We start from the raw sequence: 13,936 nt of genomic DNA on the forward strand, positions 1-13,936 counted from the left end.
ATCACTCTAAAGCAACAATAGCGATCGTCTTTGTTCTAATTTCTTTCATCCAATTTAATGAACTCTAGGAGAAGTTTTAAAAAGCTGCCCAACGTTAAGATTACCCAACTGGACAATCTTTACTTAGTCTTGAAACGTATTAATGGAGGCTGTTAATCTAACAAATTAATCATTAAAAGCTTTTCTTCCTATGTATTCTAGATAACAATTGATTGCCTTAAACGCATTAGAAATTGTTTACACAGCTTACACCACAAAAACACAAATCATTGTGTTTTAGTTTGCTTATTCATAGCTAAGACCTCGCTTCCACAATTCTAGTTGACGTTATATTTGACTAAAATACAGTAGCATCTTCACCTAATTTCTATTCCTGACCATTATTTATAACTCTTTACTGCTTTATACAGTTACGCTTTCATCTACTCAGCAACTGGCAAAAATAATAGACTTTCGCATTATGTTTTTATCGCAGATTTTTTGTTGTTATAAAGTGCTATCACAAATAATTGAGACGTAACGTTTCCAAATTGCCTGCTTTACACTATAGCTTTTTAATTCTTTAATCCTTTTCTTCTCATATTTATCGTATTTATTTAGTTGAACAGAACTTTCCACTGACAGTCAGCCAGGACACGTTCTCTTGAAATCTTTAGGTAATTCTCCTATAAGTAGCGAGAGACAAGAGACAAGAACAGTAGAAAAAGCGATGGATTCGAATTCTGAAGGGACATCATGGACTTTTTATTTACTTTCTTGAAAAATGTATCCAGAAAGGACTGAATGGAGAAATACCGGTTGAAAGTACAAATTTGGTGATATTTTGCACCAATGTGTGCCATGTGAAATACGTAATTTGGAAAAATGGTGACTTTGGAAATTCTAAAATAAATTTGGCTGTAAAACCAAAAAAACCTTTAGTTTGACCATCTGTCTGAAAACACCTTCACAAATTAAAACGTTGATAGTTAAAAAAACAAATATTGCTGAAAAAGGTGCAACTCTATCGTTTTACATCATTTAATCGTAAAATGTAAATATATGGATGTGCAAACGGAACTGACAAGTATCACATCCTCGGGGTTCATTTTGATCCACTGTTTCCAGATCGAATTTAATTCTGAATAAAACGCATGGTGGTACAGTTCAACCCTTATTAAACGGTCACCCTCAGGGAAATGGGTAGTGGCCGCTTAATAGAGGTAAGAACAATAGAAAAGCCCTCATCGGGACTTTGTTTACTGACCGCATGATAGGGTTGGCCGTTGAAAAAGTGGCCGCTCAATGGGGGTTAGACTGTAGTCTGAAATAAAATCTAGTCGATAATTTACAATAAATTAAACTCAAACACCGCGTTTTACCTTTAGCACTTTATTGAATCTAAAGCAGTTACACTGCAAAGAGCCATCTCTTACATTTACTGACTACAGCTGTAGCTGGAAGTGCACGCTACATTAAACTCCGTTTATCGTTTTATTTACGGTTGTTTTTTAACCTAATACAGATCACATCGGTAACCTATAACAGCTAACATATAAGCAATTAAGTAGTGTTCCATCTTCAGCTTAATATTGTGACACGAACGATGGTTTTAGAAAGCCTTTGTACTGGCCTTCATGGTAATTCAGGAACTACATTAGGAGAGAGAAAAAAGGAAAAATGACAATGAAACGTGCAACACAGGTCAGGTGTTAAAGTATCAGTATACCCCAAATGATCATCATTGGTTGGCGCCGCTTGACGGTCAGCCATTTGACGCAAACCCCAGCAAAGTATATATTTTCTGAAAGCTTAAGAATTGTAGATTACGAAGGTATATTTATTAAAATAAAAAGGATTAAGGTTTTCCGAATAAAGTGCCCTATTTCGCAAAGTACAGAGGTTCACTTATCCAGTTCGTTTCCGGTCGGATTTGAGCGGGAGGACGCGATCAACATCGCTATGTCTTCTTGGCACCTTTCTCTAAAAACAGTGTCGGGAAATTTTGAGTACTTGTCTGATTTGTTTTTGACACGCAGTTGAGAGTTGATGACATGCATTCTCTTCACTAAAATGGTCATAACTTTTGAAAGAAGCAAATACTGGAAATTCCCCGAGACCCTTTTTTTTGCCTGATTATCGGGCAACATTCTCTCGAAAAACGAAACGTTATAAACTCGCCGGAAACGAACTCAAAACGTGTGCGAGCGCTGAAATTTCTGTTTCGAGATACGAAGGAAAATATACTTTGGAGCGTTCTTCCGGTATAATGAGATAATTACACAAAACGTGTGAAAATAATGACGCGTTGATCGAAGTGTAGGCTCATTTTATGTTACAATATAGTTCGCATTAATTACAGCTCATTACGAAGCGGGCTCAAATGTTGCCTTCGGCGGAAAATCTGAATTCCACCGCTCGTGATCCCAGGTTAGTATGAAAATAATTTTAGCTTCTGTTTCTTCTTTGGCCATCCCCTTTTTTTTCTCTGTTTAGCGTCGTCCGACCGACCCAGACTTTCGCGTTTTCAAAAAAAAAAAAAAAAAAGTTAGACGGAAGGCAATGAAGGCAATGACACATTATTTCAAACAATTGTCACTTTAATCTGAAACATAAGCAATTTTTTGCCCAACAGATTTTTAGTTTTTCCCCGTTCTCGTTTGATTTTAACAACGACGTCGACTTTTTCCTTCCTTCATTGCTGATGAGGTACCGGGCCTCGTAGCTCCAGACTCCTTTTCCAATTTCATTTTTGTTTTGTTTTTGTTTGTTTTTTTCCTTTTCCGACCGACCGATCCAAAATCAGAAAACGCATTCGACAATAAACTAAAAAAAAGGGGGATGGCCTCTTCGATTTTTAAAACCGTGCCTTAGCTTAAAAGATACCGTAGGGAACGAAAGAGCGCACTCGTAAACAACGGTAAAGGAAAGCCACGAGGTACCGATTGATTTGAGATGTTACTGTTACTGTTACTACTTCGAACTTCAAAAGCGCCAAGGAAGTAATGCTTAGAGAATGTCAAATGTCTTCCTTGTCCAGTGCAAGCAACTTCTCCTGCTCGAAGCAGGAACCTTTGTCGCTAGCCAGCTGACGCATCAGCACAATTCTGATCGAATGTTTTTGAAACCTTTCCTTTCCGACTTTATCCTCTGTAATGTTTTCTTCGCACTTGCAAATGAACACGAACCTTTGCGTTTCTTCGACGACATATTTAAGCTCAAATCAACAATTCACAAACGGAGAACACTCAGAACAGCTCGTCGACTTTCAAACGTTTGACAATTGCGCTACGCGGCAATCTGTCACGCAACTTTTAATGCAGAGAAACGTTTTTCGTTTATAACCTTGCTTAGAGTCAATCTTTTCTCATATAATTTTTTTTAAATGAGAGTTCGCAATAAGATCTATCTGAAAAAGCGAAAAACATTTTTTGGTTTTGAAAAAATGATCAATTTTGGGGTATACTGATACCTTATTTATTATTAATTTAACTTCAAATATTCTATCTTTTGAACGTAATTTTTCGAGAAAGGGACGCATGATTGAAGTGGACAGCGCGTACCAATGAATGCTAAAATGAAGATGGGAGAGTTGTAATTTGTACGTTAAGTTTCGTGTAATATCCGACCACGAAAAAAGAGTGGCAAAGACGCCTGTAAATGAAGGGTATCCATAACACTTAAGGAACCGAATTTCTTGCATGTAGTCCCTCACAGAGGTCGTGAGAATTTCTCAATCGATAATCGTAGGGAAACTGTATCGCAAGTTCAAGTTATTGTCTTAACTAGAGAATCTGAATGTTGATTACTAGGCTTGAGGGTTGATGCCCGTACATCAATTATTCTAGTGTATTGTATTTGAAAGGATGACCGGGAGAGACAGGTTAGAAGAGAGTGGAGGCCATTTGTTCTAGAGAGGTGTAAGGCTCACTTAAAAGTGGGGCTTGAGAATGGATGAGACAAGAGGTTTAACAATGATCAGAATTCCACGTCAACACCAATTCGTTGAGAAGTAAGTGTGTTCGTGTCAGCTATCGTAGTGCAACATTTGAAAGTTTTAGAAGTAGGTTAGAGATATCATTTACCCTACAATACCATTGAACTAACAAGTTTCTGCGGGGACACTTTTAGCATGTTTTATAGATCGAACTCTTTAATTCGTTGTGGAGGAGTTTTCTACTTTATTATGTGCTCACCGCAAAACTCGCATGTTTCAAGGCAATTGGTTTTCACTTCGTGCTCAACAGTGGGAACTGTTGAGTTACAAAATCCAGCTTTCTTCATGTCCTCGCAATTGTCTGCCTTGTCGAAGCATTCTGTTACCGAAATGAAAATAAACATTTGTCGTGTACATGTCTTCTTTTACTGGGTTCTTTATTTTTAATTGTTAACAGAGCCCGTAAAATAAGAAAGAGGCCAAATTATCAGTTTGTATTTTTAAAGTCATCTAAATTCTTTTCTTTTTCCTAAAAACTTTCGAATGGGATAAAATTATTTATAACTTTTGTTAAAAATTACCATTTCGGCATATCGATAAACATGTTTAAGACACCACAAACTGTACGTTAAACTGGCTACTTAAGACAATTTAGATCTTTATCCTCGTAATAAATAAAGTACTTAACACTTAAACTCCTAAATGCCAAATTTAAGCGAGCATATCCAGTGAGGGAACTAAATACTAATCTTGACTCTTTGAGGTCTAACTCGAGAGAAGGGTATGCCCTCGGTGGGAATATTTGACTCGAAATTCCTGTAATTTCTGACAAGCCCTAAAAAGTGTAAGAAATGTGCAATGGCTGGTTTTTTGGAGTAATGCATACGTTCGCTTTACTTACTGTCTGGAGTAGGCTCCTTACCTAAAAACATAAATAATACGAAAACACCGTAAGAAAGATTTCCTTAATTCACCACGGAAGATAATTAATTACTTTTAAAAATTTTAAGTTGAATAATTAACTAAGTAAGCAAATTCCGTTTGATTTTACGTATTTGAAGTTCTTGAATCGTTTGTTTCATTTCTCACCCCTCAACGATCTCAACGAAAATGGCTTAAAGTGACCAAACTACAGTCAGTGATTTTTTGAACTTATTACTTATTGGGTATGCTGTCTTTACAGTCTAACATTAACGTGTTCAGTACTGACGGCGCACCTATAACACTTTTAGAACTTACAAATGTCACAAGTGACTCCACAGTAAATGGGCATCTGAGGATTGCGGTCACACAATCCTAATGACTTCCACCTCCCACAGTTTACGTCTCGGTCGCGACAGAATGCTGACAGAAAGATTCAAAGAAAGAGACAACAGAAAAAAAAACATCATCTCTTTCGATGTAATGCGGTACCTTGAAATTTCAATAACTATTTATTTGATACCCGAGTTACTCCCAGCATCACTCATTCAAATAAAAAAATATATTGTACTTCGAAGGGATAGTTGGGATAGATTTGTTTCGTTTATCTAAGCAAACCATTTAGTTGATGACTATTGTTAACAAATAAACAGTGATACTGTTCACCTAATTCGAACGATAGTAACAAATTAAAAAAAGTATCAAGATCTCGAGGTTTGGTTCCAAATTTCACGTTTTTCCGTAATGAACCAGCGTAAATGGCTTGTTAAATGTGAAGTGGCAAGAACAATATCTGAAGCAACCTAACCTGACAGCGGGTCGGCTACATCGCGCCGGTTTCCTTCAAGGATTTTAACTACCTTTGTTCCTTCTTTAGAAAATCTTGCTCTACGAGAAATTTCTTGTGGTCAAAACCGACATTTTATCATTATTTTGTCGAAGATGCCGTTCGATGCATGGATGAAAGCTTTGATGAACGAGGGATCGTATTCTTCACCATTTTTCTTTCGCACAGCAAAACCGATTTTTTTGTTTGTTTGTTTGTTTTACATTTCTACGGGCGTATTATCCTCATTTTCCTTTTCTCGCCATTAGTGTCGAGAAATTTCCTGAAAAGCTTCAAATGGTATACGCTTTCTTTTTAGTGTTGTTGATCTTGTTTTTTTATTTCTTTTGTTTTTGTTTGTTTGGTTTTTTTTTCTGCTGAAAACTGATTCACTTTACTTGTCGCCTAATGCAACAAATCTGCTCGCCACCGTCATAATTCTAAACAACAAGCGACGCAAGAAACCAAATTTATGCAACAAAGCTGGAAATGGTGGGAATCGTGAGGTCATCAAACGATACGGGACACACAATATTTCGTATACGGAAAATAGACCACTCGTATCCCGGATAAAGGGGTGTATGGCATCTAGGAGTGGTTAAGATACCAGTAACCAGTGGAGGATCCAGACCTTGAGCTAAGGAAGGGGGGGTGGGGGGGGGGGCGGTTTTGTTTAGCTTGCCCTGCCGGCTTTTCTTCCTTCTGTGATTTCTTCTTATTTTGCCCAAAATAAGGACGGGGTGGGCGGGCTATTTTACTCTCCACTGTGAAATAATGTTAATGTGTTGCGCTTCTCTCCGTCAAGCCTTAACACGAATTAAAAGCTAACCCACGTTTAGAAAAATATAGCAAATTAGGCTTCCAGAATTGTTCACCGCTGTCAATCATAATTCTGATAAGAAGCTGAGTAAACTTGAATTGAACTTCACTTGGTATTATTACCATCAATTATTACATAACAAGTCATCAACAGGTCGGCTATTTCACGAAGTACCTGGAGGTGAAGGTGGCTTTGTCTGTCTGTCATATACAGACAGACAGTTATATGTTGTAAAATAGAAATGTAAATAATAGTCCTATGCATCGTGTGTGTTGGATTCCTGACCTACAGTAACTGAAAAATAAGTTGCCACTAACATGGTTTGACTTAACTTTGAATGAAGAACAAGCAGGATTATAATTATTTGTTATTCTTATTTCAGAACCACCTCCGATTCCTGGTACAAAGCCACCTTCACCTCCAGGTACTCCGTGAAATAGCCGACCTGTTGATGACTTGTTATGTAATAATTGATGGTAATAATACCAAGTGAAGTTCATTTCAAGTTTACTCAGCTTCTTATCAGAATTATGATTGACAGCGGTGAACAATTCTGGAAGCCTGATTTGCTATATTTTTCTAAACGTGGGTTAGCTTTTAATTCGTGTCAAGACTTGACGGAGAGAAGCATTTCACAGTGGAGAGTAAAATAGCCCCCTCCCCCCCACCCCGTCCTTATTTTGGGCAAAATAAGAAGAAATCACAGTAGGAAGAAAAGCCGGCAGGGCAAGCAAAACTAAACCGCCCCCCCTCCTCTCCCACCCTTAGCTCAAGGTCGATAAAAGTGCCGGGTTTTTGTCACTGACTTGTATATTTTTGCAAGACGTTTCGGATAACTCTTAAGCTTCCATCAGTTGAAAAACCGCTTGATGTCACGCCCGATTTGAAAACTTTTTTCAAATTGAAACGTTGCGCATGCTGTATGCGTGTGACTCGAGAGAATTTTAAGTGCGTGCTAAGCACCTGTAGACTTCTGGGATGACCATGTGATCATTTCCAGCGTTCATCACATGGATTTTGAAAACGTTGAAGCCGTCAGACATGAGGCACATTACCATCAGCGGCTTTTTCTAGAATCTTAGATGTCTGTAAAAGATCCGAACGCTGGAAATGATCACGTAGTCGCCCCAGAAGTCTACAAGTGCTTGGCAGGCACTTAAGGTCATTCCACTGAAATAGAACCTGCACTGAGTTTTTTGTCAAACTTTGCCTATTGACTGTTTATGTTGTAGGAACTTAAATTGGAAATAAAAATGAGGGGTCCCCATGTTCGTTTAAGAGCAACAGTACCTTGTTTATACCATATAAATCCTTACAATAGCACTATGATTATAGTCACGATTGCTTGCTAAATTCACGTTTCCGACGATTGTTTCTTGCTCAACACTGAGAATTGGCCCATATTTATTTTACATAGAGAAATTTATTACTCAATTCAACACAACAGAAAACAATGATGGGTCACCGTTCTCGTTTTCGAGAAAATGACGATTTACCTCTATGGCGAGGTCCAGCCGCGAAGAAAAACCCGCCATTTCTTGATGCGCGCGCGCTAATCACTGGGGAATGACCTTAAAATTATCTCAAGTCACGCTCATAGAGCACGCGCAACGTCTCAATTTGAATTTTTTTTTTTATTAAATCCATTTTGAAATCACTGGTTATCCTTGCAATCTGATTGGCTCTCAGTGATGCGATTTATTCACGAATCGCACTATTTTTTGCTCTAAATCGCATCTTTTTCTCAGCCAATGAGAATGGGACAGTAAAACAAAACAACCAATCAGATTTCAAGATTGGTTTAAAGTAATCAATAAAATTTCAGGAAAATGAAAGGCAAAAAGCCATTGTGTGGAGAATTTTGCAACTACTATTGCCAAAACTTTGTTGTTATTGTAGCTTTTTTCCAAAAAAATTGACGAATTTAATTAATTACAGTTTCTGAATGACGATTATGAGCTCCTTCAGGCTGAAGACTTACTTTAATGGAAACTTCCAACTTTCAGTGTCCATTTTGACGAATATTTTGGCGATTTTTCTTGAACATCTGCTCAAGATCCGTATGATACCGAGTCCAGTAAAACATAAACAAACGAAAACCACACAACAACAAATTGAGAGCCATCTCGAGAAGGTAGATGTTTCCAGGTTTCCGGTAGTTTCAAACGAAGCAACAAAAGAGCTCAACTCTGTCGCTGTGAATAAACATAGTCAAAATACGCCACACTGCACAAAATAGTGAATGAACGAACGTCTTACGAAGCCCATGCCAGTCCCGCCATCTTGGAAATATCTTAAAACAATGGCGCCGCAAGAACTTGACAAGGTCCTGAGTACGAGTCCTGAGTCCTACGCCGAGGTCACAAAAAGAAACGGAGATGATAACGAGCTGGACTTCCTTTAAATCATGCCATTGAACGGTATTTAAAAGGAAAAAAAAAACGTACTATCCACTGGGCATCCTACACTCGAGGGAGTTTCACAACTCAAAAGAAATCGATCGCAGAATTACACAGGATATGCACCTTCAAATTCCTTCTCCAAAGACAATGAAAAGTCTCAGCCTCAACCACAGAAGAAAGGAAGGCCTTCCATAATTGATTCAGATAACGAGAATTGAACTTTTATACCTGAAGTAGACTATTGTCGTTCTGACTTCAGAGCTGCTTGTTTCTTTGTCATGCTCGAATGAGTTTTCGTCACATGACATCGTTTTGCATACTAAATGAGACGTAAAGGCGTTTCCGGTTCCGCTTTTTTTAACAAACCGGCTACTAGAACAATACGCCAAAAATCTAAAAAAAAACATTGTGCGATTTCAAAATGGATCTAATAAAGTGGCAATTGAACTTCGGGTCGTGCAATTTTGGTCTGAAATCATACTTGTGATTTCAAATCGAACTTGCGCGCAGCGCGAGTTCGATTTTCAAATCACGCGTATGATTTCAGACCAAATTGCACTCCACTCAGTTCAATTACCATTATAAATCGCGCGTAACATCAAGCGGTTTTTTAACTGACGAAGGCTGAAGAGTTAGCCGAAACGTCTTGCAAAAATATACAAGTCAGTGACAAAAAACCGGCACTTTTATCGACTATACAATCAACGGGAAGGTTAGGACATTAAGTAGTCATAGTCCTCGATTATCCAACTAATGTTACTCTTAAGTATAACTTCCAGAGGTTAATATAAGAATTGAACATTCTGATTGGTCGAAAAGCTCATCACATGACGCTACACTCGCCCCGCTAGAGCTTGGTAACTAAGGTCGCCATCTTTGCCATCTCGGCAAGTAAACATGGCGGACAGCTGCTGAATGAAGTTTTCCTTCATTCGAAAGACATCACTCCAAGCCCTTGGATCAAAAATCTTTCCAAGAACTCGTATTCAAGGCTTTTAAGAATCGTAAACGCAGTGGTTGTGTCGATCGCCAGTAGGTCAGATCGATAGAAATTTATTTTTCTTCAAACCAAAGCTATTCATTCTTAGGCGATGATGAAAACTGTGAATAAAGTCAACAACGATAAAACAAAGGTACCGGTTGAATTTATTTCTCGCAGTGTTTCGCTTGTTTGTTTTGCTGAGACCTCGATGAGTAAATTGATTGATAATCGATGTACATGTAAGCTTATTATGAAAACTTCGGCTGCATACGTGTATGCACACGAACAATTGCGCTTGTGTTTTTATCTTTTAGTCTGTTATTTTGTAATCCTTGATATTCACCTCTGAATATCTGAATTATACTAAAACAATTATTCACCTCAGGCTCAATGCGGCATTGGTGAATATTCACCTCGACTTCTTCTCGGTGAATATTCAACAATGTTAATCTCGCCTTTTGTGTATAATTGTTAAATGTCATTTTTATTTTATTATATTCCATTTTACTTTATTATATTTGACTCATCTTATCACTTTTTATGTGGTTTGTATGTGTGGGTGCACTACTTTATTTCAACTTGTTTCAAGTGTATATCTCCTTATTTTATTTCATTATACCTTGTTCTTATTTTGGTTTTGTTTTATTCTTGTCCTTAGAGAAGAATTGCAAAGCCTAAAAAACTATAATTATATTGCTATACATACTTCCTTGAATGGGGGCCTTCTTTGTCGGCAATTCTGCAAATCAATGTAACATACAAAAAGCTTTTAGTAAGTGCAAGTACTTATGGTATAATTTTTGCTCAAAAATTCTTGAAAGTGTCTTTGAGATCAATCGCATATGACATTTCTTATTTAATTAGATATCCACTGTTTAGTTAGGTTGAATCGGCGTATGATGCATTTACTTAGGTTCATTGGACTTTCTCTCCAATTAAGCTTCAGCTACCCTCTGTCAATTTTCTCCCTCGATATCGATGGATCGAGAGGATGATATAAATAAGACAATTATTCCAATGCGCTTTTTACATAATTAATCATCTTTTGTTTATACATACTATAATCCTACGCCCTATACACCAGCCAAGTACTCTTGCAATAATCACCTCTCTAATGTTTTCGTGGTGCTATATAACAAATCACTTATTGACTGGTTCCTCGGGAGACCAGTTAATTTTGTTCCCCTCGAATCTCATGAGATTCCCGGGAAACAAAGTTATTGTTTTTCCAGTGACCAGATGTCATTGATTGTTAAATATAAGTATCTCACCCGTGTGTATGCCGCACTGGCTGATAATTTAATACAGGTTAATTGTGTCGGTAAAAGACTAGCACTACCTATATACAATACTGTACTGTCTTAAAAGTATTTTTTTTTAATGTATATGTGTCCTTTCTACTCACCACACCATTTACACGACAATGCACAATGTTCCTGTGTGAACTTTTTTTGCTCCTCACAAAGGCCTGTGGTCGCGGCAATGTCTTTACAGCTTTCCTCATACTCTGGATCATCTTTACATTCTGTCAGTTGAAATCCAAATAATTAATATGATTTTCAGATAACAAATACCGTGAAATGGTTATAAAAACGCGAGTGGAGTTGTGGGAGAATTCCCAACATTTCACAACTGGTTTTTTAAACCGTTAGGAACAGGCAGAGAATGTTTCCTATTTCTTTTTTCCTCTTCTTTCGATCATTATTTTTACCACAATTGCTGCTAATCTCGCAATCTGATTGGCTAATTTGCCGTTGTCGATAAGAGTCCATACCAGGGCGCTTATATGTAGGGCGGTGAAACGAGTGGGTCCGAATAAAAATGTGTGACGCAGTAGACTGCGGTCTACTAAAACGAGCAAATTCCGCTTACTTACAGTGGAACTTAAATTTCTAAAGAAATTCCACGAAACTCCCTTCTATATGAAGAGGGGGGGTTGGTGTACTTTTGTTCTGAAGCAATGGGAAAAAGAGAGTTTTTCAGGTCGAAAACAGGACTTCATATTACGCGCTGTAAGATCTGCTCGCGCTAGTACAGTTGTACCACAGGCAGCCCAAGCTCTCTCTATCAACCACACAAGCAACACAACACGGCATCGAATTATAAGAGTTTATATGGGATTTTCTACAAGATATCCATGGAGGTAGTTAAAAGTGAAAATTCTCAATAAAAATGGCTTACCTTATTCCAGACGTGTGTTGTTTGCTCCTGGTGCGGTTATTTTACCGATTGAACTTGATTTAAGTGACTTTTTTGAATTCCGATTTTCCCTCTATAAAGAGAGGACAAGGCGAAACACCTCAGTCGGAACAGCCTGCCGAACGAAGTCAAAAATCCCAGGCTAAAATGTACCCACGGCCATAAATCTACCGCAGAATTCAAGGGCAAAGGTTGATCTTTCATTTCAATCCTCTAGCCACACAATTGCAGCCCTGCGAGCGACGCCAGGCGGCTCTTCGTGTCTCCAGTGAAACGCTAGAACTATGGAAGAGCTCCGTGTCGTTTGATCCGCGACCCAACGACCGTTGAAATCGGCTTGGTAACCTCGTCATGTTGGCAAACCAAGACTCGCGGGGTACTAGACCGCAATTTGTCAACTAAACTTCTTGTAATCCCCTCAGGTCGAATTTACAATGCAAAATAAAAATCGTACAGAACGCTTTTGCAAAATGGCTTCAAAACCAAAGAAACTTAAGATCAACGGCGAAAGCTCCGTAGAAACTGAGGAGATACAATCATTTTTGAAGTGGAAGTCGTGGTAAGTTTTCTCGTTTATGCACCTTTGATTTGTTTGTATAAAATATTCCCGAACTGATAAACTAAATTTGCTTCTCTTAGGGTATTGTGGAATTACGAATATTGTGAGGAAACTGTAATGGAAGCCAGCAAAATTTTGTCTAGAGCATACGAAGAGAAAGAAATTGCCGTAAGCAAATTGAACTCTCTTTTGCTCGGGAGAATTCTTAACGAATTATGGGGAGATGAAGTTAAATTGGTGAGGCGAGGACCAAGTAACTCAAAGGTACGTAAACGTGAAAACTTACCATGACCTCCACTTCAAAAATGATCTCCTCAGTTTCTACGGAGCTTTCGCCGTTGATCTTATGTTTGACAAATTTGACAAATTGCGGTCTAGTACCCCCGCGAGTCTTGGTTTGCTATCATGACGAGGTTACCAAGCCGATTTCAACGGTCGTTATGTCGCGGATCAAACGACACGGAGCTCTTCCATGGTTTTATCGTTTCACTGGAGACACGAAGAGCCGCCTGGCGTCGCTCGCAGGGCTGCAATTGTGTGGCTAGAGGATTGAAATGAAAGATCAACCTTTGCCCTTGAATTCTGCAGTGAATTTGCGGCCGTGGGCACATTTTAGTCTGGGATTTTTGACTTCGTTCAGCAGGCTGTTCCGACTGAGGTGTTTCGCCTTGTCCTCTCTTTATAGAGGGAAAATCGGAATTCAAAAAAGTCGCTTAAATCAAGTTCAATCGGTAAAATAACCACACCAGGAGCAAAAAAGACACGTCTGGAATAAGGTAAGCCATTTTTATTGAGAATTTTCACTTTTAACTACCTCCATGGATATCTTGTAGAAAATCCCATATGTGGTTCATAGAGAGAGCTTGGGCTGCCTGTGGTTGTACGGGTAATCTTTTGCATTTCGTTTTTTACTCTGGTGTCGCCGGTTAATTTGTGCGTTTCTCAAAACAATGCAGAATCATAACCAAAATCTGTTTTCGATCAGTTTGTTATTGTTTCTGCTTGTTTGGTGACCAAGAAAGTCTGAACCGTACAAGTAGCAAATTTGCATAATCTTGATAAAGTATTTTTTCGCCATCTTTTGTGCTGAGATGATGCGACAGTTTTTGCCAACGCTAAGAGGCTACTAATATTGTGTGCTTCTTCGACATAGTGAAATTTTATATTGCGAAAATAAAATAGACAAGGAGTTTTGAGAACTCAAACAACAAAATGAAATTGTTATTCGGGTTGATTAAAGAAAGCGCCACGGTAATTTTGCTGAGGATTGAATTAAAAGTCGTGCTGGACTGGTACGAGTTCCTTTGTTTT

At 38.3% G+C, this 13,936-nt stretch overlaps 1 protein-coding gene and 1 long non-coding RNA gene across 3 annotated transcripts in view; one reads left to right on the top strand and one right to left on the bottom strand.

The window, feature by feature from the left end:
* Positions 1 to 1,355: 1,355 nt before the first annotated feature.
* Positions 1,356 to 13,936, bottom strand: part of LOC110048204 (uncharacterized) — a 30,914-nt gene continuing 18,333 nt past the window's right edge. For both annotated transcript variants that reach the window (XM_089275441.1, XM_089275434.1), the window contains exons 10-15: positions 11,273 to 11,392; positions 10,574 to 10,606; positions 5,156 to 5,260; positions 4,818 to 4,838; positions 4,176 to 4,295; positions 1,356 to 1,631 (exon numbers count right to left, since the gene is read on the bottom strand). In XM_089275441.1, the coding sequence (XP_089131567.1) occupies positions 1,615 to 1,631; positions 4,176 to 4,295; positions 4,818 to 4,838; positions 5,156 to 5,260; positions 10,574 to 10,606; positions 11,273 to 11,392 (416 nt within the window). In that variant the 3' untranslated portion in view covers positions 1,356 to 1,614. The remainder of the gene's footprint in view (positions 1,632 to 4,175; positions 4,296 to 4,817; positions 4,839 to 5,155; positions 5,261 to 10,573; positions 10,607 to 11,272; positions 11,393 to 13,936) is intronic.
* Positions 12,355 to 12,788, top strand: LOC149118989 (uncharacterized). The gene is made up of 2 exons (XR_016202579.1): positions 12,355 to 12,625; positions 12,706 to 12,788. It is a non-coding gene; the product is annotated as an uncharacterized LOC149118989 (long non-coding RNA).

This window comes from Orbicella faveolata, unplaced genomic scaffold (genome assembly GCF_042242905.1).
Source record: "Orbicella faveolata isolate gen_17 unplaced genomic scaffold, um_ofav_v1 contig_1, whole genome shotgun sequence".
Classification (NCBI taxonomy): Eukaryota; Metazoa; Cnidaria; class Anthozoa; order Scleractinia; family Merulinidae; genus Orbicella; species Orbicella faveolata.